Below are 26,253 nucleotides of genomic sequence, written 5' to 3'. Positions count from 1 at the left end.
ATGGCTTCCCAGGTCCCTGCAAAGCAGTTCAGTCCTCTGAAATGCTATCACACCAACGAACAACCCAAGATGTCTCGAAAGGACCACGAAGGAATATTAAAGAGAATGTACATGCCTTTCGTGAGAGGCCCGGAAGACAGGCATTACTTCCCCAGTTTTGAAGATCCGAACAGTAATGCATTTCTCAGATTTGGAGTTTCACCCGAAGAGAAAAATTACTCTTTGGCTCCACTTCGAGACGATGTGCCCGTCACTGATACCATCACAGAGTTCATTAATGTGGGAGCTGAGGCAGACCAGAAAATAACCTCCTGCCCATTTATTGAATCCCCTCAGGATGGCAAAGATTGGCCCCTTCCCCAAGAAGTAGCACCCGTCCCTCCTACGAGAACCCGGACTGCGAGACCTTTGATTCAGCTGAAGTGCCAAAAACAAGATCAATGTTGGAACTCAACGTCAAACCCAGAAGTTTCTCTAAAGGCACAAGCCGCAAGTAAATTGCGTTATTGTTATTGTCGTCTTCACTGTCTTCTCAGTGATGTCCACAGGGATGGGCAACAGATTGATTCGGGTGTGAGAAAACAATCCCGGATTGCCTGACCTGCAATCTCCATTCTCAAGGGTCTTTTCAGGATGTTGCTTCCCCTGCTACCATCTGCTTCTTTAGGCTGAGCAAATCTCACCAGAGCTCACAGATTGTCCAAACACCCAGTGGATACATCTGTATACACCAGTGATGGCGAACCTATGGCACGGGTGCCACAGGTGGCACTCGGAGGCCTCTCTGTGGGCACTCACACACAGAGTTTTTCATGTGGGGGGGCAGAAAATCACCCCCCCCACACACACACACACACATCTACGCTGGCCTGAGCCACTGAGCACAACGTGTGCGCACCGTGGTGAGCAGGAAGTATTTGGTTGGCAGGCCTGGTGCCTGTGCTCTGGGTGGCTGCTGCCTGAGTGGGGGGGGGGGGGCGCAGAGGAGGCAGAGATGCTAGAGAGGAACAGAGTGGTGCGTGCGGGACTTGCTGGAGACTAGGTGGGGTGGAGACAGAGGGAGCCAACCGGTTTTTTCTAAACTAAAACCTCAGCATTCAGGTTAAATTGCCGGGTTGGCACTTTGCGATAAATAAGTGGGGTTTGGGTTGCAATTTGGGCACTTGGTCTCAAAAAGGTTTGCCAACACTGGTATACACTCAGGGGTCTGCAACCTGCGGCTCTCCAGATGTTCATGGACTACAAATCCCATCAGCCCCTGCTAGCATGGCCAATTGGCCATTTACGCTGTACAGAATCCACCACTGATGGTCTATCGCTGGAGCAGCAGATCATTAAAATTGACATGACGTTTACATGGCCTAGCAAAATAACGCACAAAATCACACATGTGCACACACAAAAGGCAGCCGGCAACCTCCCCAAATCGCAAAGTGCCAACCCAGCCAATTGGCCATGCTGGCAAGGGCTGATGAGAATTGTAATCCATGAACATCTGGAGAGCCACAGGTTGTAGACCCCACTACACAGGGATGTAAATTCACTTTAAATCCTTTTATATGATTTAGTACAAATTAGGTGTAGTTTCATCCTTACAGTGGTTAATTATGTATGCACAACTTACCTTGTGGCTGTTTGTTTTGCTGTGGGTTTTCCCCGTGGTTTTGTTTTTGTTTTCACAGAGATTTCCCCCCTGCAAAATGTCCCTAGCCAAGTCGAACTCCCATTTTGCCCGCTTCCTTGTTCTTTACGGGCAACCTCTATTTGGGGAGGTTGCCGGCTGCCTTTTGTGTGTGCACGTGTGTGATTTTGTGCGTTATTTTGCTAGGCCATGTAAACGTCATGTCAATTTTAATGATCTGCTGCTCCAGCAATAGACCATCAGTGGTGGATTCTGTACAGCGTAAATATAACATCTTTAGGACGTTATAAAAAGCATTTTGGGGAAGAACTTTGTTTTCAGAAAAGAAATGGATATGTTTTATTGTTAAAGAAATCTGTATTGTGAGATGAAGGCAGAACAGGCATTTTAACTAGTTTTCTAACTAGAAGGCCAAGAAAGATTCTGAGAACGCATCTTGCTCTCATAGAGGCCCCTTCTGCACATGCAGAATAAAGCACTTTCAATCCACTTTCACAATTGTTTAAAAGTGGATTTTGCTATTCCGCACGGTAAAATTCAGCTGCAAAGTGGATTGAAAGTGCATTATTCTCCATGTGCGGAAGGGGCCAGAGAAGAATCATAGATAAGAAGAGAAGAAGGCATTCCCCCCCCCCCCCCCCCCAACACACACACATCTCCCTGTATCTCCACCTCCCTATTTCCCAGTTAGGATCTCTTTCTGGTTGAGTCTTATCATTCTGCCTGTCTTGTTGCATTCATGGTTCCTCTTGTCTTCAAGTTTTTGTGAGGTTTTTTTTTTCCAGCCACCTGACCTTTCACTTCAGCTCTCAGGAGCTGACTGTTGCAAATGTTATGTTGCTTCCCCCGGGCAGTAGGATATTCATGAACATTCCATTGTATCACACCCGCTCAGCCCATAGGAGTTTAATCGTTGCATCCATTTGTCACCCCAACAAATTGCAATATTCACTCTCTACAGATGAACTATTCCCTATTTAAGAAGAAACACAAATTCTGCCGCAGACTGCCCAGCACAATAAATGTAATGCTTTCTTCAGTGGCGGGATCCAAAAATTTTAGTAACAGGTTCCCATGGCGGTGGGATTCAAACTGTGGTGTAGCGCCAATGGGGCTAAGCGGGGCACAACGGGGGCGTGGCCAGGCATTCTGGGGGCGTGGCATTCCTGGGCGGGGCTGTGGCAAGGACGCAGCCACTGCGCCAGTCCTTGGGTGGGAAACGAATGCACGCAGGCGCAGGCTGCCACGCATGCCGGTGCACCTCCTGCTAGACTGCTTCAAGTTCTGCACGCTACTGCTGAGAGGAGGGGCGTAACTAAGGCAAAAATCACGTGGCAAAATCACCAAATAGTAACCCCCTCTCGGCACACACAAATAATTAGTAACCTACTCTCAGGAACCTGTGAAAACCTGCTGTATCCCACCTCTGGCTTTCTTTCAGAATTGGCAAATCCAGTAAGAGTGAGGCCTGCTCCACTTCCAGTCGAAGAATGGTACTCACCTCATACATTCATATTTAACGTGGGCTCGGATACAAAGGTAATTTTGTTTATGGCTACCTGATTTTGCTAGATGCACAAACCTGGCACAGACGTTTAGATCAATGCTGTTGCAAACATTCAATCACCAGGATTCCGTTGGTCTTCAGGAGAGAAAAGGCAATTTTGCCAATGCAAAGTCATGAGTTAGTGAGATCCATTCTGTTTGTCACAGGGAGTAGCAGTGGCTATCTGTCTTTTTCCCCTGCTGTGGGTAGATTAATAGCAGGAGGGATTTTTAAAAAATCCTTTTGTCCAAAGTGCCAAGTAACTAACCTAATGACACTATATGCCTTTGTTTTGTTTTGTTTACAGAACATTTTAAATGCAAGCAGTTTCTAATCGATTGGTAGAGAGAGGGGGTAGGAAGAGGGGTCTCAAGGATTTCAAGGCCTGAAGAATCTTTTCCACATGCTTGTTCCTGCAGGTTTTGCGCATGCACGAGGCTCGAATGGTTCACCAAAATCTAAAAGCATCATCCTGTCCTGTACACATTCTTGCAAGTGCAATCACACCTACAGTATAAGGCACAAAATCTTTCCTTCAAGTGCAATCCTATGCAACTGCTTAAGATATGGTGACCAGACGTCCCGCTTTTGGCGGGACAGTCCCGCCTTAAAACAATTTGTCCCATGTCCCGCGGGTTTTTTTGAACCGTCCCAATGTTTGCACTGCCTTCTGGGGCGCTCCCGTTTCCTGCCGTGTGACAGGGCAGGAAACCGGGAGCGCCCCAGAAGGCAGTGCGCTCCTGCGGCTGGGCGCGCATGTACAGCCAGCCGGGTCCCGGTTTACAAAGGTGACAATCTGGTCACCTTAGCTTAAGACTAGTCTGGAGTAACTTGCTCTGCACAGGGTTGCCCTTGGGTCTGATCCAGAAGCTCCAGTTGGTTCAAAATGCAGCTGCACGGGTCCTCACAGGGTCACCACGGAGGGCACATGTTTGACCTGTGCTCCCTCAGCCTCATTGGTTCCAGGTGGAGTCTAGAATGTGAGTCAAGGTTTTAGTTCTGACATGGTTTTGGCCTTAAATGGTCTGGGACCAGCGTACCCTCAGGATCAACTCTCAATATGTCCCCCAGAGGGCAGAACACTCTGCTAGTAACAACCTGCTGGTGGTTCCCAGTCCGAAGAGTGTCTGGCTGTCGTCAACTAGACCCAGGGCTTTCTCAGTCCTGACCCAGCCTGGTGGAACACTTTATCCAATGAGGCCAGGACCTATTTAGTTCCGTATGGCCTGCAAGACAGAGGTGTTCCTCCTTGCCTACAGGGCAGCAACAGGTATATTTCCATCTTAGTTGGTCTCCCTTTCTCTCCATTTCCTTGTTTAGTTGTGTCTGAGTTTTTGTTTTTGGTTATAGGGTTTGTTTGTTTGTTTGTTTATGGGTTTTGTATACTGCCCTACCCCCGAAGGGCTCTGGGCGGTGCACAACATAGTTTCCTCTTACAGCACATACAAACAAAACCCCATCAAAATTAAAACACAGCGGTAAAATTAACAAAGATGGCGTCACAAAATAAACCCCAATTAAAACCCTCCCAAAGAGGGAGGAAGCAGAACGAAAAAGTGGGTCCCGTAGATGGCAAAGGGAACTCCGAGCCGGAGGAATAAAAGGGGCACTTCAATCAGCGGCTGGACACTCCAAAGGCCCGGTGGTACAACTCAGTCTTACAGGCCCAGCGGAATTCACCAAGATCCCGCAGGGCCCGGACAGCTGGAGGGAGAGTGTTCCACCAGGCAGGGGCCAGGGCTGAAAAGGCCCTGGCCGAGTGGAGGCCAGCCGCTTCATTGAGGGGCCAGGAGCCACCAGCAAATTGGTTGGGAATCATCTTATGTTTTCAGTGCTTTGTTGTTTATTGTATTACAAACTTCATAGTTTTATATTGTTATGAACCGCTCTGAGCCTACTGCGGTAGGGAAGAGAAGGATAAAAATAAATAAGTAACATGCCTTAGACTTTTACTCGTACAGTGCGGTCCTAAATAGAATGACGTCCTTCTAAGTCTGTTGAAGTGTTTAGAAGGATGTCATTCTGCTTATAATCGCTTAAAGGTACAGGATCAGAGAAGAGAAGAAGAAGATGGGACTCCTATAAATGTCTGCTTGTGGAACAATACAGTTTGGAAAGACAGGAAAGAGTCTTGCGGCATTTTAAATGCCTGACCAAATGATCGTAGCATTTCCTTTTGTAGACTAGATCCTGCCTAGTGCTCTTCATTGCCTTCCCCTCTGCATAGCTTATTCTACCTCTGCTTTCTCATGCAGGTCAGCGATCCTTCCTCGGAAGCTTACCGAGATAAGCTGGCCCTGAAGTATGTGTACAGCACAACTACTCAAAGGTTTGTGACTAGTAAAGGTTTGGAATCTAAACATTCCCCTCTCACTGGAGACAGTGTGCAACACACTTCCCTCTGTGATACACCTCTGAAGAGGCCAGCCACAGATGCAGGCAAAATGTTAGGAACAAGATCTTCTAGACCACAGCCTGAAAACCCCCCAACAATCATTTTGAAACTCCATTTCCACATCCTGCTGCATTTCCAGAGCCTTTCGGGGGTGGGCCGTCTAATAAATATAATTAATTTAATTTAATCTCTTGCCTTAAAGACCCTTGCTGTGACTTCCAAAATCACACACATACACATACATGATGAATGAAGAAGAAGAGTTTGAATTTATATCCCCCCTTTCTCTCCTGCAGGAGACTCAAAGGGGCTTACAATCTCCTTGCCCTTCCCCCCTCACAACAAACACCCTGTGAGGTAGGTGGGGCTGAGAGAGCTCCGAAAAGCTGTGACTAGCCCAAGGTCACCCAGCTGGCGTGTGTGGGAGTGTACAGGCTAATCTGAATTCCTCAGATAAGCCTCCACAACTCAAGTGGCAGAGCTGGGAATCAAACCCGGTTCCTCCAGATCAGAGTGCACCTGCTCTTAGCCACTGCTCTTAGCCACTACGCCACTGCTGAAGAGAAAATTGACCAGGCTCAGTGGCTAGGTGTGCCACAGCAACCTCAGGCATAATATTGGTGATATTTCCCCATCGACAGGACATTTGGTGTGCATTTATGGCAGTCATAATAGTGAATGTGTGGCAATACATAAAAGACACTTCTCAATCCCTTTGTGTCTTAACAGCATCGTTCTTGTATTTTATAGGCCCCTTCCACACATGCAGAATAATGCACTTTCAATCCACTTTGTAGATGGATTTTACTGTGCAGAATAGCAAAATCCACTTGCAAAGAATTGTGAAAGTGGATTGAAAGTGCATTATTCTGCATGTGCAGAAGGGCAGCTATATAGGTTGTAGGGAGGAGCTCTTTTGCTTCAGTAGATATCACATTTTCCTGAAGGAAGCTCTTTTGTCTCATTTGCTTGGCACAAATGCTTAACCAAACTCCTTTGGATAGAGCAGTGGTGGCAAACCTATGGCACGGGTGCCAGAGGTGGCACTCAGAGCCCTCTCTGTGGGCACTCACGCACAGAGTTCATCATGTGGGAGGGGGTGGAAAATCACCCCCCCCACACACACACACACATCTAGGCTGGCCTGGGCATGATCCTTTACCTGGGAGTAAGCTCAGTTGCTGGCAATGGGGCTTGCTTCTGAGTAAACCCTCCTAGGATCGTAATTCACCCATTTGAAGCATTGCACGGTTGCTTAGCCAAGCTTACTCCTGAGTAACGCGTGCTTCGGAGCCAACCATTTTTTCTAAACTAAAACCTCAGTATTTGGGTTAAATTGCCGTGTTGGCACTTTGCGATAAATAAGTGGGTTTTGGGTTGCAATTTGGGCACTCGGTCTCGAAAAAGTTCGCCATCACTGGGATAGAGCGACTTTTGATCCCACATTACAATATCTTATTCATACATAGAGTTGTCAGCTGACCTGGAGAAAAAGGTCCTCCCACTTTAACAGAGGTCGTTTCCCCACTTACCTGGGTGAGTGGTTGCTGCACGCTACTCCCAGTGCACGTCATTTCTGGCACGCTCCTGGGCTTCCCCATCTAAAGGCACCGTTTTGAGAAGCGCCAGGAATGTCGCGCGCTGAGGGGGCACGACAGCGGCAGCATCGGGGCAGCTGCGTTGTCGCCGCCCGTGTAGTGGGGAGTGCCGGGGGACCCCGCGCTACTTGGGGAGAGTAGCGCGCAGCAGCAGGTAAGTGGGGAAACGCTCAGAGATTTAATATATGGAAACTTTTCAGTGCTTGCATGTAAACAACATCACCAGGTAAATAACATCCAATTAAGCCCTTGTTAAAAGGGCATGACGTTTTTCTCCATTTTTCTGGCAACTCTTAAGTTGCACATGCAGAAAAAAATGCTTTGTAATATATTGGACTGCTGTAAAAATAGGGTTGGGTCCAGCCTACTTTTCTGCTGGGGAGAAAGGAAGGAGGAGTTTCTTGGCCCATCTGGAAAAGATTCCTGCTCTGGTCATTGCTAATGGTGACGTCCCTCCGAAGAGGAGGAACTCCCCCCCCTGTTCGTTTCTCCTGGAATGTGATCCTGGGCCGAGACCAGCTTTGTAGGAAGTACGAAACTGGAAGAGGAAGCATGTTGCTCCACTAAGGTTGGGTAGGAGGATGAGTGAAGGCTCTGGGAAGTTTGCCTGCAGCCCCGTCTACTTCTCCCCCCAAAGCCTGCTTCATGTCATCTTGACAGAGGAAAGGGGAGGCGGCAGTAGCAGCAGCAGCTGTCAAAACCTTAGCAATGCAGTACTACCTGCAAAACATAATGGATAGAAAGAAAAACAAAAGGATTTTATGTTGTGACCAGCAAGAGCTTTGGATTCGCTGAAAATGAGTACTATCTATTTGTATGTCATAGAATAGGAAGCTATAGTGTTAAACTGGAACATTCTCTTAAAATTGTTTTCCTAAGAGAGATAATGCAAAAATAGTTAATATCTGGAGGAGAAGCAAATGAACGATAATTACAACTCACCTGGAAAAAGGCAGGTTTATCCTAGTGACTGATTTTTTTGGAAGGAGGAGAGGGGAGGAGATTGCCCAGAGATTGGACTGAATAAAGCCAAGTGAATTAAGAAGGACATTTGCTAAGCCAAGAAGGACATCTAGTGGAGAGAGTGAACATGGCATATAAGAGAACGTGCACTGAATCTGATGCTAGTGGATCGGACTCTATACAAAAAAACAAAACTGTTGTTAACTGCCATGTGAAATAATTTGTCAGATATGAAGGACAAGATGATGAGAGAAATATCAGACGTTAAAAATGAGATTAAAGAGCTACCTACTGACTTTGAAAGGATTTCAGAGGAATTTAAGTCACTTGAAACAAAGGTGGAATTAAATCAGAAAGAGGTTATTTGTCAAGTGGAGAAATTACTTTGCCTAGCTTTAAATCAAAAGGAATGTACAGGCAGAATATGCATGATGCCAGAAAAGGAGGCAGAAAACCTTAGAGAAGATTGTCTTCCAGAGCTAGCAAAGTTCATATTTCTGTTGCGGAAGTAGTCTATGGCGGATAAAATCTATCGTGTAACATCTTTGGAAGCTAAGAATAAGAGACACAAAGATAATTTAAAGAAGGGATACTTCATATGCTTTCCCAGAAAAAAAAAATGCAGTTTCAAGGTTGCAACCTAATTATCATGAAACGGGTAGGGAACCTTTAACACTCAAAGAGCCATTTGGACCCGTTTTCCACGGGAAAAGAAAACACTTGGAGCCGCAAATAATTTTTGACATTTAAAATAAATATAACACTGTATATATTGGGCTTTTTTAACCTTTTACTCCACTCATTCTGAGAAGCGCATGGATGCACCCGCCCTGCTGCTTGCAGGGCGGGCAAGGATGGGGCCAGCGGCTCGGCCTTGCCAGCCATGGGAAAGCGCCCGCCCCGCTCAAACAAGGCGTGCGAGAGGGGAAGCCCGCGGTGCTGCCTAGCCAGCCGCGGGCAATTGGTGCGCCCGCCCTGCAGCCTGCAGGGCGGGCAAGGATGAAGCCGGTGGCTCGGCTCGGCTCGGCTCGGCTCGGCTCGTGGAGCCGCAGTGCAAGGGCAGAAGAGCCGCATGCGGCTCTCGAGCCGCAGGTTCCCTACCCCTGTCATGAAAGAACCACTGCGTGAGCTATTGCTGCGACATAGGGAGTATACATTTCTCATAAATGCGTTGAAAAAGAAGAAAATTCCATTTTGATGAATGTATAAGAGACAATAATACGGACAATTTTCTGAAACGTTATTGATTGACGGGTTGGGTTTCAGCTTCAATGAAGCCTACTAAAAGATCAGAGATATTCAAGATGCGAAAAAGCTTTTCAATAAGAACAAAAAAAAGTTCTTCAGAGAACCTGAAAATGCTTTCTGTTACCATTTCTTTCTAACTCTACAGAGCAACATACCACCAAAGGGTTAAATTGAGAATCAGGAAAAGTAGGAGAGATAGAGAGTAAGATAGAAATTGCAGATTTAAAGATGTTTGAACTAAAGGGGTTAGAGTAATTATAAATTTGAAATAATTTGAAAATGGTTGTATATAACACACAGGCATGCAACAGGTAGAATGAGAAATAAGATGATAAGAAGAAGAAGAAGAAGAAGAAGAAGAAGAAGAAGAAGAAGAAGAAGAAGAAGAAGAAGAAGAAGAAGAAGAAGAAGAAGAAGAAGAAGAAGAAGAAGAAGAGTTGGATTTATATCCCCCCTTTCTCTCCTATAGGAGACTCAAAGGGGCTGACAATCTCCTTGCCCTTCCCCCCTCACAACAAACACCCTGTGAGGTAGGTGGGGCTGAGAGAGCTCCGAAGAACTGTGACTAGCCCAAGGTCACCCAGCTGGCGCGTGTTGGAGTGCACAGGCTAATCTGAATTCCCCAGATAAGCCTCCACAGCTCAAGCAGCAGAGCGGGGAATCAAACCCGGTTCCTCCAAATTAGAGTACACCTGCTCTTAACCACTACGCCACTGCTACTCCTTTAAAAAAGTTCATGGAACGAACTTTTTTTTTAAAAAAAAAGATGGGAACAATAATAATGTAAGCTGGTATAGAAATAAATGGGCTTAGTCAGAAATATCATACATAAGGTGAAGGCTGGATGAGTGCCAATTAGAATTCTTTTTCTCTTTTTATTCCTTCATTCTGATCTTTTCTTTATTAAATGTCTCTGTACGAGTTGATGGTTATTTTTTGAGGGACAGAGTTGTATTTTCTTTTATCTTTCTTTATAGGGTGGCTGGCACTCCTTGTACTTGATGTAGTTTAAAAAAAAATTAAAATTATCATTTAAAAAATGAAAAAGGCTTTGCTGAGAATCATGGGACCTGTAGTTACAATAGTCATGAGGGATGGGCACGTCGAAAGGAGGGAAACTAGGCAAGAGTCAGTTAGAGGCTAGATCTGACACACTCCATCTTTGCACTCCATCTATGTCCTTCACTGTTAAATCTCTTTTTAGTATGTCTCTGTGGAGCCCAGGAGCTGCCGGACCGTCTTCATTATGTTCTGTCTTGTGACCTGGGGGAGAGTTTCTTTCAGCCATTTAGTCAGGCTAACCCTGCAGTCAGTGGCTGACCAAATTATTAGTCTTTTATCAAATGAGGATCATTATGTCACCCGCATAATGTCACTGTATGCATTGGCAGCCAAGAAGATACATGCCAAACTGTGATGTTTAACGTGCTGCAATCTATGGTCGAAGCTTCACTCCACTCTCACCGACGCCACCTCACACCTCTTTCTGGCGCTGGCCCCAGTGGTTTCCCCACAACCCCGCGCTCTTTTGAGGAGTCAAGCTTTGGAGGGAGTAGCAGGCTCAGCTTTGAGGAGTCAGCCAGTGAATGGACGCTGGGCTGAGGGGGCGCTGAGAAATGCGGCCTGCCGCCGGGCAGTTTGGGCGCTTGTCAGCCGGCCTCAGAGTGGTGGGGGAGTGCCATGGGACCCTCAAGGGCCATTTCTGGCGAGAGTAGCGCGCAGCAGATGGTAAGTGGGGAAACGACCTATGTTATGCCCTGGTCCTAACAGTTTTAGAACTGTTTTAAACATAGCTGGGTTTTTTTAAATTGTTATATTTATTATTGCTTGGGGCAGTTACTTTGGTTACACTGTAATGGCCTTTGACCTCACACAATAATTTTACTTAGCCACTTAAATTTCCTTCTCTCTTTTATTTTGAATAAATGAAACAGTGGATATGAAGACCTTCCCTGGGACAAGATGCTGCTTCCTCGGCCTCCGCTAAACCCAACCATAGAAGCAATGACAGATTGTGTTTCCCAAAGATCTACCCTGAACAGATATGAACAAGCACCAGACCTGAGCCAGGTCAGTGAACTTTGTGCAGGAACCTCTTCTTTTCACTTTTCACCAGCTGGGTTTCTGCCTAGGACTAGGTTGTCAACCTCCATGCAAGGCCTGGAGTTGTCTAGAGGACTGAGATCAGTTCCCCTGGAGAAAACGGGGCTTCCAAGGGTGGTATACCCTGCTGAGGCCTTTCTCCTCCCCTTGCTGTCCTTGGCCACCATCCCCACCTCAGCAACCTCCAGGAATTTCCCAACCTGGAGTTGGCAACCTTACCTAGGACTGCACTCAAAGATCTGTGAATTGCAGAGGACTTTTGTGGACTGAAGGGTGCTGTGGGACAGGTTAACAACATTAGCAACAATGGACATTGTCTCACCCCCAACCACACTTTTATAATTGCTATTCTAGGTTGCTGAAGTCATTCGGGATCGGCTCCAAACACGATCTTTCCATGTACCTCAACGGCCAGGCAATTTGTGAGTCTAACTTATTGTTGTATTTTGTTAAGTAGAAAAAAACCAAGGCTCTGTTTTCTATTTGAAGTTCACACAACAGGCTTTTTTGAAGGGACGGGTTAAGAAACTAGATCCTTAAGTAGTAGTAGTGGTGGTGGGTGTGGGTGTGGGTGTGGGTGAGGGTGTGGGTGTGTGTTTATGGCCGGGAGGGGCATGTTTGGCCAAGGCTTCCATCTGAAACTAGTTCTTTGGGTTTCATTTGCTACAATTACCAAATTAATGGTTTTTTTAAAAAAAATGCCACACGAACTAATGCCAGATTTTGGCTGCGAGCAGAACGTTCCATTTTGCACAGCGGGTTCTGTCCCCACGATTTCCTGGTCTGCTGCGATGAAAGCATTTTGCTGCCCCATTGATTTTGATCAGACTCAGTCTGCCAAGCTACTGTAGCAGATTGTATGGAGGCAGCAGGTAATGATAGATCCTTGGACTGGACCCTATTTCCATCCTGACTGGTATTGTGGATGCTTTGTCCCAGGAAGACAAGGTGCTGAACAGTATCAAGGGCCATCCTCCGGGGTTCCCCAACCAGCTAGCCCCCTTGTCACAGCCTGGGGACCCCCATTCCTGGAAAGAGGGGAGCACTAGCCCAGCAGAAGCCCAGCTACGAGGAGGGTGGGAAGAGAGCTGTCACTCTGCATGAGTACAAGAGGAACAGATTGGAGGAGGGACACCCAATACTAGATTCATTGAACTAGTTGTTATTATTATTGTTGTCGTTGTTGTTGTCGTTGTTGTTGTTGTTGTTGTCGTTGTTGTTGTTATTATTATTATTATTATTATTATTATTATTATTATTATTATTATTATTATTATTATTATTATTATTATTATTATTAATTCGATTTGATAAACCGCCCTATCCCCGAAGGGCTCAGGGCGGTGTACAATAGCAAATGACAAGACAATAAAACAAATCGAATAGCCCCAATTAAAAACAATACAAAACCTTAAAACTATAACAGCAGTAACCTACAAAAAATGAAGAATAATAATAATAAAAGGCGTCTGGCATCAAACCCCAGTGGACAAACCCTGGGAGGGTGGGGGTAGGCAGATGGTCAAGTATATAGCCAGTGCGCAGGGCAGCAAAAGAGGGGCTGTTCTAGTTGTTCAGTGGGCCATTATAACACTCAGGTATTATTTGTGGGATGCTCCATCCCCACCGTTGACTGATCACTCACCCCTCTTCAATAGCTTGAACCCCATAAAGGACTCTATCTAGCAGCGCCACCCTAGTAGCTGGAAATCTCCTGGGACTGCAACTGATCTCCAGGGGAGAGAGATCAGTTTACCTGGAGAAAATGGCTGCTTTGAAAGGTGGACCCTGTGACATTATTAGACCCTGCTGAAGTATGTCCTTGACCTCTCTAAACCCTGCCTTCCTCAGGCTCCACCCTCACAATCCCCAGGCATTTCCCTGCCTTGAGCTGGCAACCCTGGCTCTAATCCCTGTGTGATACTGTGCTATCTGGCTCTACCATGGTTTGCTTTCATCATTGAGTATTGCCATGGTTAAGGTGGCCAGGTTGCCTGCTTTGTCATTGGAAGTGATGTCGCTGTGATTCTGGACTCTGTAGGATTCCCTGGAAACCGCTGAGTTTCAGGGAAATCCTAGAGCCGTGGTGGCAAACCTATGGCACTCCAGATGTTCCTGGACTACAATTCCTATCAGCCCCTGCCAGCATGGCCAATTGGAGTGCCATAGATTTGCCACCACTGTCCTAGAGGATTCTGCAAAACAGTAACACCACTTCCTATTACACAGTCAGAAGTGATACTGTAGGACCGTGGTGGCGAACCTTTGGCACTCCAGATGTTATGGACTACAATTCCCATCAGCCCCTGCCAGCATGGGGGGGGGGGGGGGTGGGGGGGGGGGGGGGTGGGGGGGGGGGGGGGTGGGGGGGGGGGGGGGTGGGGGGGGGGGGGGGTGGGGGGGGGGGGGGGTGGGGGGGGGGGGGGGTGGGGGGGGGGGGGGGTGGGGGGGGGGGGGGGTGGGGGGGGGGGGGGGTGGGGGGGGGGGGGGGTGGGGGGGGGGGGGGGTGGGGGGGGGGGGGGGTGGGGGGGGGGGGGGGTGGGGGGGGGGGGGGGTGGGGGGGGGGGGGGGTGGGGGGGGGGGGGGGTGGGGGGGGGGGGGGGTGGGGGGGGGGGGGGGTGGGGGGGGGGGGGGGTGGGGGGGGGGGGGGGTGGGGGGGGGGGGGGGTGGGGGGGGGGGGGGGTGGGGGGGGGGGGGGGTGGGGGGGGGGGGGGGTGGGGGGGGGGGGGGGTGGGGGGGGGGGGGGGTGGGGGGGGGGGGGGGTGGGGGGGGGGGGGGGTGGGGGGGGGGGGGGGTGGGGGGGGGGGGGGGTGGGGGGGGGGGGGGGTGGGGGGGGGGGGGGGTGGGGGGGGGGGGGGGTGGGGGGGGGGGGGGGTGGGGGGGGGGGGGGGTGGGGGGGGGGGGGGGTGGGGGGGGGGGGGGGTGGGGGGGGGGGGGGGTGGGGGGGGGGGGGGGTGGGGGGGGGGGGGGGTGGGGGGGGGGGGGGGTGGGGGGGGGGGGGGGTGGGGGGGGGGGGGGGTGGGGGGGGGGGGGGGTGGGGGGGGGGGGGGGTGGGGGGGGGGGGGGGTGGGGGGGGGGGGGGGTGGGGGGGGGGGGGGGTGGGGGGGGGGGGGGGTGGGGGGGGGGGGGGGTGGGGGGGGGGGGGGGTGGGGGGGGGGGGGGGTGGGGGGGGGGGGGGGTGGGGGGGGGGGGGGGTGGGGGGGGGGGGGGGTGGGGGGGGGGGGGGGTGGGGGGGGGGGGGGGTGGGGGGGGGGGGGGGTGGGGGGGGGGGGGGGTGGGGGGGGGGGGGGGTGGGGGGGGGGGGGGGTGGGGGGGGGGGGGGGTGGGGGGGGGGGGGGGTGGGGGGGGGGGGGGGTGGGGGGGGGGGGGGGTGGGGGGGGGGGGGGGTGGGGGGGGGGGGGGGTGGGGGGGGGGGGGGGTGGGGGGGGGGGGGGGTGGGGGGGGGGGGGGGTGGGGGGGGGGGGGGGTGGGGGGGGGGGGGGGTGGGGGGGGGGGGGGGTGGGGGGGGGGGGGGGTGGGGGGGGGGGGGGGTGGGGGGGGGGGGGGGTGGGGGGGGGGGGGGGTGGGGGGGGGGGGGGGTGGGGGGGGGGGGGGGTGGGGGGGGGGGGGGGTGGGGGGGGGGGGGGGTGGGGGGGGGGGGGGGTGGGGGGGGGGGGGGGTGGGGGGGGGGGGGGGTGGGGGGGGGGGGGGGTGGGGGGGGGGGGGGGTGGGGGGGGGGGGGGGTGGGGGGGGGGGGGGGTGGGGGGGGGGGGGGGTGGGGGGGGGGGGGGGTGGGGGGGGGGGGGGGTGGGGGGGGGGGGGGGTGGGGGGGGGGGGGGGTGGGGGGGGGGGGGGGTGGGGGGGGGGGGGGGTGGGGGGGGGGGGGGGTGGGGGGGGGGGGGGGTGGGGGGGGGGGGGGGTGGGGGGGGGGGGGGGTGGGGGGGGGGGGGGGTGGGGGGGGGGGGGGGTGGGGGGGGGGGGGGGTGGGGGGGGGGGGGGGTGGGGGGGGGGGGGGGTGGGGGGGGGGGGGGGTGGGGGGGGGGGGGGGTGGGGGGGGGGGGGGGTGGGGGGGGGGGGGGGTGGGGGGGGGGGGGGGTGGGGGGGGGGGGGGGTGGGGGGGGGGGGGGGTGGGGGGGGGGGGGGGTGGGGGGGGGGGGGGGTGGGGGGGGGGGGGGGTGGGGGGGGGGGGGGGTGGGGGGGGGGGGGGGTGGGGGGGGGGGGGGGTGGGGGGGGGGGGGGGTGGGGGGGGGGGGGGGTGGGGGGGGGGGGGGGTGGGGGGGGGGGGGGGTGGGGGGGGGGGGGGGTGGGGGGGGGGGGGGGTGGGGGGGGGGGGGGGTGGGGGGGGGGGGGGGTGGGGGGGGGGGGGGGTGGGGGGGGGGGGGGGTGGGGGGGGGGGGGGGTGGGGGGGGGGGGGGGTGGGGGGGGGGGGGGGTGGGGGGGGGGGGGGGTGGGGGGGGGGGGGGGTGGGGGGGGGGGGGGGTGGGGGGGGGGGGGGGTGGGGGGGGGGGGGGGTGGGGGGGGGGGGGGGTGGGGGGGGGGGGGGGTGGGGGGGGGGGGGGGTGGGGGGGGGGGGGGGTGGGGGGGGGGGGGGGTGGGGGGGGGGGGGGGTGGGGGGGGGGGGGGGTGGGGGGGGGGGGGGGTGGGGGGGGGGGGGGGTGGGGGGGGGGGGGGGTGGGGGGGGGGGGGGGTGGGGGGGGGGGGGGGTGGGGGGGGGGGGGGGTGGGGGGGGGGGGGGGTGGGGGGGGGGGGGGGTGGGGGGGGGGGGGGGTGGGGGGGGGGGGGGGTGGGGGGGGGGGGGGGTGGGGGGGGGGGGGGGTGGGGGGGGGGGGGGGTGGGGGGGGGGGGGGGTGGGGGGGGGGGGGGGTGGGGGGGGGGGGGGGTGGGGGGGGGGGGGGGTGGGGGGGGGGGGGGGTGGGGGGGGGGGGGGGTGGGGGGGGGGGGGGGTGGGGGGGGGGGGGGGTGGGGGGGGGGGGGGGTGGGGGGGGGGGGGGGTGGGGGGGGGGGGGGGTGGGGGGGGGGGGGGGGGGGGGGGGGGGGGGGTGGGGGGGGGGGGGGGTGGGGGGGGGGGGGGGTGGGGGGGGGGGGGGGTGGGGGGGGGGGGGGGTGGGGGGGGGGGGGGGGGGGGGGGAGGGGTGGGGGGGGTGGGGGGGGGGAGGGGTGGGGGGGGGGGGGGGTGGGGGGGTAGGAGGGGGGGGGGGGGGGGGGTGGGGGGTTGGTGGGGGGGGGGGGGGGGGGGGGGTGGGGGGGGGGGGGGGCGGTGGGGGGGGGGGGGGGTGGCGCGGGGGGGGGGGGGGGGAGGGCAGAGGGGGGGGGGGGGGGGGGGGGGGGGGGGGGGGGGGGGGTGGGGGGGAGCAGGGCGGGTGCAGATGGGGATTTCCTGTGGAACATTTTGCAGGGAGGAAGGGGGTGGTGGAGCGGCTGCATAGGAAAGCTGTTAGGATGTGCACGTAGAGATACTTAATTAGCAGAGTTAGGAAATGCTAAGAAAAGAGCTACACGCTCTGAGTTGCTTTAATTTAGGCGTTTACTAGCTAGAAGGGGTAGGGTTGGAGATAAATACTGTAGTGCTCTATTGGCACATTTTTACAGTTACTAACTATACACTTAAGACTACCTCTTGCCCTACCCGTCCAAACTTCTCTACGTTCCTGTGCTCTAGTCTCTTCTGCTAGAAAAAAAAAGAAAACAAATTAGACACTTTGTCACTCCTAAATGCTAATAACATGTAAATAGGGGGCTATCTGACTGACCGGTGAAAACTAATGGGCCAGCCCACAATCTGAGGTGAGGCTGTAGCTCTCCAGGAGCAGAGAGCCTCCGCTTTGCATCCAGAAGGGTCCCAGGTTCAATGCCCAAGCATCACCAGGTTAAAAGGACCAGACAAGAGGAGAAGTCTAAGATTTCAACAAAAGACAGCAGGGGAGCTGCTGCTAGTCACAGGCAGACAATATTGATTAGGATGGGCCAGGTTGTCTGATTCCATGAGGCAGCGTTATGCGTCTGTAATGTCTTCGCCAACCCCTATTGCCGGCTTCCCTGGGACTTACATCAATAGAACAGGGATTTGCCTCATTTCCTCCAACTGCAGCCCAAAACGATTACGGAAATGTTCTTCCCTAAGGGGCAGAAGAATGGAATGAGGGGGGATTCCGGGGGGTCCCACAGAAAGAGACTGGCAAGGAAAGCGCTTTCCCTTTCCACCAGAGGAAATGTTCCGCCAGGATCCAACCCTGTTGCTCAGGGCTCCAAACGATGGGGCCTCACTCTAAAAAATTAGCCCCCCTCGCTACCCAGGGGGTCAGCCTGCTGCTGGGGTAGCTCTGGCCTCCAGCAGCTATGCAAAAGCACAACTGCACACAGGAGTCAGGACCCTCATCCGGAGAGACTTCCTACTGCAGTGATGGTGAATCCTATGGCACAGGTGCCAGAAGTGGCTCTCGGAGCCCTCTCTGTGGGTTAAGAACGATGCACACAGAGTTAAGATTGTAATGTGGGGGCGGAAAATCACACACACACCCACACACACATATCATTAGGCTGGCCTGGGCAACCGAGAGCACGACGTGCACGTTATCATGATGAGCAAGGGAGGACTTCGGCTGGCGGGAACCCTGGTGCCTGTGCTCCGGGTGGTTGCTGCCGGGGGGGGGGTGCAGAGGAGGCAGAGATGCCAGGGAGGCACAGAGCGGTGCACATGGGACGTGCTGGAAGGTTGAGCAGGCTGGCCCCTGTTTCGAGCGGGTGGGGTGGAGGAAGAGGGAGCCAACCGCTTTTTTTCTAAACTAAAACCTCCCAGCATTCAGGTTAAATTGCTGGATTGACACTTTGTGATAAATAAGTGGGAGTTTGGCTTGCAATTTCGTTATTTTCGGTCTCAAAAAAGGTCCTCGCCATCACTGCCCTACTGCGTTACCCGTTGCCATGCTTAAAGCAGGGTGTGAATCTGTTCTTGTCTCATCCCATTTCCAAAAGAAAGCAGCCGGGCGACACTACATTGCCGTCCAGGTTTGCACGCTTCTAAAGGTCAGGCCGTTTTACAAATAAAAAATTCTTTTGCAGTGTGTAATGAGAATTAGATGTCCCCTGTCCTTACACAGTGCGTTAGATGTAATGCGTTAATTTCCAATATCGCTGGATATATTGCAAGGCATAATGGAAATTTCATGCAGTGGATCCCTCCTCGTCCATTCTTTGGGCTAAGGTTGTTTGGTTCCACCCTGACTTGGTGCAAGTTTTCTTATAGGAGTGAGGCCACTCTGCTGAGATTAATTTAAGATATAAGGAGGGAGAAAAACATTTCTGTTCCACCTCCCTAGCAACTGCTCGGAATTGCTCTCCCCTAAAAGTGTGCATGCACACAACTTCATGGCACGTAATAGTCCATAGGAGATTTCAACATAGGAGTTCAAATTCCCTCTGAACCGTGACATGGCCTAGCCCAGTGATGGCGACCCTTTTAGAGACCGAGTGCCCAAATTGCAACCCAAACCCCACTTATTTATCACAAAGTGCCAACCCGGCAATTTAACCTGAATGCTGAGGTTTTAGTTTAGAAAAAAATGGTTGGCTCCCTCTTCCTCCACCCCTTACCTCGCTCGAGGCAGGGCCCAGGCCTGCTCTGCCTCCAGCACGTCCCATGTGCACCGCTCTGTGCCTCTCTGGCATCTCTGCCTCCTCTGCACCACCCCCACCCCTCAGGGCAGCAAATCTCACCTCGAGCACAGGCACCAGGCCCAAGCCAGCCGAAGGTCCCTTCCCCTGCTTCACCCCTCGATGCACGCACGTCGTGCTCAGTGACCCAGGCCAGCCTAGATGTGGGGGTGGGGGGGGGGTGGGGAGGGTGATTTTCTGTCCCACACATGACGAACTCTGTGTGCGCGTGCCCACAAAGAGGGCTCTGAGTGCCACCTCTGGCACCCGTGCCATAGGTTCACCATCACTGGCCTAGCCTACCTCACAGTGGTGCTGTAAGGATTACAACAGGGGAGGGCAGTGTTGGAATTCAAGAATCTTTCGCTCCTGTCTGTGCCAGTGTAACCTCAGCTTGTGGGTTCTGTGGGGCAGTACTTGGAAGGAGTTGCAAAGAACCAATTTTTAAACAACAAAATGGTTTGCTTTTCTTTACAATTAACACTTGTAAAACATCAACATTTAACGTTACAATTCAAGGTCCTGTTCAGGTTGCATTTCAAGTCCTTCTATTTACAGTCTACTGATATTGCCAAGTCCAAATTCTTCTTTGCAAGTTGGCTGGCTCCTGAAGACTCCAAGGGCTTGATGAACAGGTTGCAACATGATGAAGAAGGTCTCCAGGAGAACTCTCTCACACCAGGGTACAACACACACAAGAAAACCCCTGGGAAAACAATAAACTCCAACATTTACAACACAGCAAAACAACAACTACCTTCCCAGTAGTTCCCAACAATATTGAAATTACCTTAACAAGGTGTTAAGGGCTTATAGAAATCAAGGTCCAAGTCTGGTAGCCTTGCTTCTTCTGCAAAAGAGCTCTTGCAGCCTCTCTGCTGCTCCGAGTCTCCACCCCCTTACTGGGTCAACCCATTCTGGGCCAACCCATTCTGGGCATGGGGGTTACACCAGCAGCTAAAATAACTCAGAACTGTTTGCCTTTTCAAACTGATACACCACATTTATTGTTGGAAATCAGTTTCTAGATGGGATAGAGCAAATATAGTTCCTTAATCTATTCTAACTAGGATACAGGATAACTAACTAACTAACTAACTAACTAACTAAACTAACTAACTAACTAACTAACTAACTAACTAACTAACTAACTAACTAACTAACAATGGGATACAGGACCTGTGTCTTGCCCCCATGGTTGCAAGATGGAGAAGTCAGCATTCGTGGGAGTGGAGGTGTGAGAAGAAGCAGGAAGGAAGGAAGTTTCCCTGACAGCATCAGTCTACACATCAAAGGGAGAGTGTCAGAGCAGTAGAGAAGTGATGTCCAGTGCCTTGACCTCTCTGTCTCTCTGATTCTCTAGTCAAGTCCCCCTCTGAAGTCTGAGGTTAAGAGACAACACAAAGTCCTTCACTTCCACCAAGCAGAACCATGCATTTCTTTTATTTGATGTTCATTTGAAGATCCAAACAGGCTTCCCACTTTGTTCTGTCCTCCTCCATTAGCCCCAACGCTCTGACCACTACAACATGTTGGCCCAGAGATCCATGTAGGAAGAACAGGGTAAACATGTGATGAAAGGTTGAATATGGGAGGTGGTGAACACAAGACGCTGCCTTGTACTGAATAAGGCCTTTTGCCCATCAAAGTATTGTCCACTCAAACTGGGAGTGGCTCTCCAGGATTTTGGGTATTTCACGTCACTTCCGGCCTGATCCTTTTAACTGGAGATGCCGGAGATTGAACCTGCAACCCTGTGCATGCCAAGCTGATGCTCTACCACTGAGCCACAGCCCCTCTCCTGACATGGCTTGTGCTGAGCTTGTAAGAGACGCTTCCAAGGGGCGCTTCTTGCTCTGAGTTTTGACTTCCAGATGCAAAAGCAAGCAGTTCTCAGAGGCCCTTTCCCCACTCACCTTTGTCTGAGGGTTGCTGCGCGCAATTCCTGGTGCGCGCTCTGGCTTCCCCACAACCCCGCGCTCTGCGTGGGGTCATCAAAAGGTGCCATTTCAAAAGGCGCCCGGAATTACGCGCGCTGAGGGGGCACGAGAGAGGCAGCGTCAGGGCGGCTGCGTTCTACTAACCACCTCTGAAGTGGGGAGTGCAGCTGGACCCCACGCTACTTGAGGAGAGTAGCGTGGGGCTTAAGGTAAGTGGAGAAAGGGCCAGACTTTCTTTCCACGCTTGGATTCCCTTCTAACAGCTTTCCAGGGCTCTTGTTTAGGCTGGCCAGATTCTCCCGGGCAACTAGCGGGGTGGGGGACAGCGTTACCAGGCCCTGGCTGGAAAACTCGCAGAGATGTGGGGGTGGATCCTGGGGAGGGCAGGGATCTGCGTGGGGCACAGGGTCATCCAGCCCACTGTCCAGAGCACCCATTTTCTCCAGGGAAAGGGATCTTTGAAGGCTGTAATTCCAGGGGATCTTAGACCCCACCTGGAGACTGGCACCCCTGCCCTTATTCGGAGAGAGAGAGAAATGTGCTGATCAATCTACCAATTTATTAGTGGTCCCCGGCCCCTCAATGATGTGGCTGGCCTCCACGTGGGCCAGGGCCTTTACGGCTCTGGCCCCGGCCTGGTGGAACGCCCTTCCTCCGGCTGTTCGGACCCTGCGGGACCTCAACAAGTTCCGCAGGGCCTGTAAAACGGAGTTGTTCCGCCGGGCCTTTGGAGGGACCAGCCACTGAAATGGTGCCCCCCCCCCCAGTTGGCTGTTTCATCTGGGCCTATCATCTAATGGGACTCGCTGCCCTCCCTCTCTCTCCCGGGGAGGATTTTAAAAGTGGGGTTGGCGGACGCCTCTTTTATTGTTAATCGCTGTTTTAATGGTTTTAATAATTCATTTATAATCATATTTTATGTTGTACACCGCCCAGAGCCCTTCGGGGATTGGGTGGGATAAAAGTCCAAGCAAGCAAGCAAGCAAGCAAGCAAGCAAGCAAGCAAGCAAGCAAGCAAGCATTTGGGACTCTTTAGTTTGGAGAGGAGGCGGCTGAGTGGGGATATGATTGAAGTCTACAAAATTATACATGGGGTAGAAAATGTTGACAGAGAGAAATTTTTCTCTCTTTCTCACAATACTAGAACCAGGGGGCATTCATTGAAAATGCTGGGGGGAAGAATTAGGACTAATAAAAGGAAACACTTCTTCACGCAACGTGTGTGATTGGTGTTTGGAATAATGCTACCACAGGAGGTGGTGATGGCCACTAACCTGGAGCTAGCTTTAAAAGGGGCTTGGACAGATTTATGGAGGAGAAGTCGATTTATGGCTCCCAATCTTGATCCTCCTTGATCTGAGATTGCAAATGCCTTAACAGACCAGGTGCTCGGGAGCAACAGCCGCAGAAGGCCATTGCGTTCACATCCTGCACGTGAGCTCCCAAAGGCACCTGGTGGGCCACTGCGAGTAGCAGAGAGCTGGACTAGATGGACTCTGGTCTGATCCAGCTGGCTTGTTCTTATGTTATAAATAAATAAATAAATAAATAAATAAATAAATAAATAAATAAATAAATAAATAAATAAATAATATTTAAGCAACTTCCCAATATTTTGATATTTAAAAAATCCAAGCCACTTGAATGCATTTTCAGTTTGCGCCCAGAAAATCAGTAGAGCTGTTCACAACTAAGAAGTTTCCAGTCATCTGTTTCCACGCTACAGCTTTGCTTTTCTCTTCCCCTCATAAGCAGCCACCTTTGCCAGCATCTTGGCCTTAATTACCGCTATCGGGAAGTCATTATTTCGAGCTTGTGCCCATTTAATCAATTCCTCTCTTCCACTTCTCCCTTTAACTTCTTCCCTCAGCTGTAACACCACCCCTGGATACACCGGCAAGGTTCATTGGTCAGCCACCCATCCAGCAAATTCTAACGTCTCACCAGCGCTGCCATCCACAATTTCACGATTGCATGGGTAAGTGTGAGGCACCTTGCTTAATTTGCTCGGATACATTCGGAGGAAAATCCTAATTATGGTTATTTCATTAAAGAACAATTAAATAATAAGCATGACATTTGGGGGGGTTGGGCGTGGGGAGAAACCAAGAGTCAAATCCCGCCATGAAGCTCTTGAGATTCTCTGGTATACGAACCTGTTTTAAAGATTTCCTTTATATTTTCCTTTATCAATTTGCACGTCCTTTAAAAAAAAAAAAAGATGGACAGTTCTAAAACACAGAGGTCCTGATCCAGAGAGAATTAGTTCGTGTTGGTGTCAATAGGATGTTAGTCAGAACTACTGCACTGCATAGGTTTAGGCATGACTTTCAGCAAATTGGAGCCTGAACATTTCTGTTTTATGGACAGATGTGTGCAGATATATACCTGTATCTCCAGTGAAATACCTCCAGTGAAAATATCTCTTATTTATGCACAAATTGCATAATTTATTATTTATGCACAAATTGGGGTCTCAGGGGAAGGAAGGAAGGAAGGAAGGAAGGAAGGAAGGAAGGAAGGAAGGAAGGAAGGAAGGAAGGAAGGAAGGAAGGAAGGAAGGAAGGAAGGAAGGAAGGAAGGAAGGAAGGAAGGAAGGAAGGAAGGAAGGAAGGAAGGAAGGAAGGAAGGAAGGAAGGAAGGAAGAGAAAATCACCACATTTTAATGCTACAATAATACACATTTTAAAAATAATGCTGGAAGACCTCTTAAATTTGACATAGTTTAAGGCCTTACCATGTGTTAATCCAGCCCTTCTCTCTCATACATACAAATATCCAGCCATATAATAATCCTGAGTTTCAGAAGGGAACATGGGATTATGAAAAATTCCTGGGGATTTGGGGGCGGAGTCTGAAGAGTCTGGAGTTCAAAGGTGTGTTGTGTAACATCCAGGTCACAGGTCAGCTCCTCCAATTCTTTCCCTTCCTTCTAGGTCACCTTCTGTCACTTCCCGGCATCTTTTTTTCTCACACCTTACCTCAGTTATACACATTTGTATACATGAGCCTAAATATTTGTGCTGTTATAATGTCTGTGCTCATCTTCAGTGTTAAGGAGAAAAATCTACTCTGAAAACCCAAAGGAGGATGCCAGCCAACATCAGTTGAATCCTTGTCTCAATTCCCAGCTAGCCTCTGGCATTTAATGACTTTACATAAATTACATCAGTTTTTCCTAGTATAGGGTGACCAGATGGTCACCTTTGTGATCCGGGACAAGGGGGGAGGTGGCCACGTGTGGCGCAGCCGAAGGAGCGCACTGCCTTCTGGGGCTTGCCGTTTGCCGCCCTGTCACAGGGCGGCAAACAGCAAGCCCCAGAAGGCCATGCGCTCCTGCGGCCACGCATGCGGGAGGCTGCCGCACTGCCTTGCACCCCAGAAGGCAGTGCAGCAGCCTCCCAAAAATCAGGACAATTTGAAGAACCCGCGGGACGCGGGACAAATTGTTTAAAGGCGGGACTGTCCCACCAAAAGCAGGACGTCTGGTCAGCCTATCCTAGTAGCTGAAGTATGCCATAAGAGCTTTCAGGGTATAGAGGAGAAGCAGAAGTCCCACAGCTTCCTCCTGCTGTTGCCACTCCAGGACTTGTGTTTCTCGTAGACTCTATGGTTCCTCCTGATTCCTGTAGTCTGGAGATCAGCCATATTTCTTGGAGAACCGGGGGTATCACCTTAGGGTAGCTGACTGGCAGCTGGCACCCAGCAGGAGATGGGGGTGAGGATATGGAGGGGCACTCTCACAGTTTTGAATGGACAGTGATCTACAGTGATACGGATTCCAAGCATATCGTAACCACTTTTTTTAGTGATAACCTTGAGCTTAATTTTTTTTTATTTTAAACCGTGCATGTCTTTTCTCTTATGCTTGCAGGTACATGGTGAAGGAAGGGCAGCCAACCAAATTTCCCCATTTGGGACCCTTGTCGAGGGCTGTTTCCATCAGCAAACCTTATAATCCTTTCAATAAGGGGAAAGAGTTAAACTTTGTTCGTTAGGACGAAGATGACAGCCAGTGAAATACAGAAAGAGACGTTTGTGGACACCATGTTAAACATATTCATGAATCAAAACTTTGTGATGCATATTTATTTGTTTGTTTGTTTGTTACATTTTGTATACCGCCCACCCCCAAAGGCGGTAGTTGTCAGACTCTAGATCTGAAGCCAAATAAAAATCCATAACCAGCTGGGTTTGAAAGCTTTATTGGTAGAATCAGTAGTCAGCAAGTGAAAAGCCAAATCTGAGTTGTCTTTTCCAAAACCTCCAATATATCGCCGATGCTCACTCCCCCTCCTATCTTTTCCCACACTCCACAACTACAAAGGAAAACTGTGAACTACAGAGACAGAACCCCAAGGCCAAAGGATGAGATCAGCGGCCATCTGGCCCGGTCACCCCTACTTATTTCAGTTAGACAGAATAGAACAGAAAGGAATTTCCCCTCCAGACATCTTGCTCCCCTCCCAGTTGCAACTAGCCAACCCTGATGCCAGGCTCCCGCCCGACAGTAGTATATAGGACATACCTCTCACTTCATTAAATTTGACAGTTTTGGGGGCGTGGCTTAGTGGGGAGGTGGGACTTATAGGAGTGTGTGCTTTATTTATTTATTTATTTATTATTTAAATTTGATAGGCCACCTATCCCCGAAGGGCTCTGTGTCATTGTAGAAGTTAGGAGAACAAGTGTCTGATCTGGGGATATTTGTTCCTTTGTGTCTCCTTTTGGGTAAGAAAATAGTAGTGTGTCGGCTAGGTGCCCTCAGAGGGCTGGGGGCAGTCACAGTTATACAAAACTCTCTATTTCATTTTGTTAAGCGTGTCCAGAAGACCCGATAGCCCTTCCAAACTGCTTTAAAGCACAGACACGCTACTTCTGGAGAAATGATAAAGGGGCTAAATTCCTGATGGTGCAGAAATATAGTTAGAGAAAGAAAGGAATCAACAATATTTTGCAGCATATAAGAGGTTAGGCGTTGCTGCGCTCTTCTGCATGGAGCACGAGGACATCTGGGTTTTATCCTTGTGTCCAATCAGGGAGGCAGGAATCTTAAATTGATTGACAGCTTCCCTCTTGTTCTAGGACCACTCCTCTAAACTCCAGTTTCCTTCCTGCCTCCAGGGAGAGCAAACAACTGCAGTCGCCTGTCCACCTATATTCTAATCTGCTCAGAACCTTTTTAAAGT

The 26,253-nt window shown here is 52.2% G+C and overlaps 1 protein-coding gene across 1 annotated transcript; it reads left to right on the top strand.

Moving 5' to 3' along the window:
- On the top strand, positions 1-25,253 carry SPATA48 (spermatogenesis associated 48). The gene is made up of 7 exons (XM_048510427.1): positions 1-493; positions 3,084-3,181; positions 5,444-5,517; positions 11,850-11,910; positions 12,435-12,571; positions 22,935-23,042; positions 24,939-25,253. Exons 1-7 carry the CDS (start codon positions 1-3, stop codon positions 25,060-25,062), a joined length of 1,095 nt encoding a protein of 364 aa, XP_048366384.1. The 3' UTR covers positions 25,063-25,253.
- Positions 25,254-26,253: the final 1,000 nt, after the last annotated feature.

This window comes from Sphaerodactylus townsendi, linkage group LG11 (assembly GCF_021028975.2).
Source record: "Sphaerodactylus townsendi isolate TG3544 linkage group LG11, MPM_Stown_v2.3, whole genome shotgun sequence".
NCBI classification, from domain to species: Eukaryota; Metazoa; Chordata; class Lepidosauria; order Squamata; family Sphaerodactylidae; genus Sphaerodactylus; species Sphaerodactylus townsendi.
The sequence above is the reverse complement of the archived record's forward strand: the minus strand, read 5'-3'. Positions and strand labels throughout refer to the sequence as shown.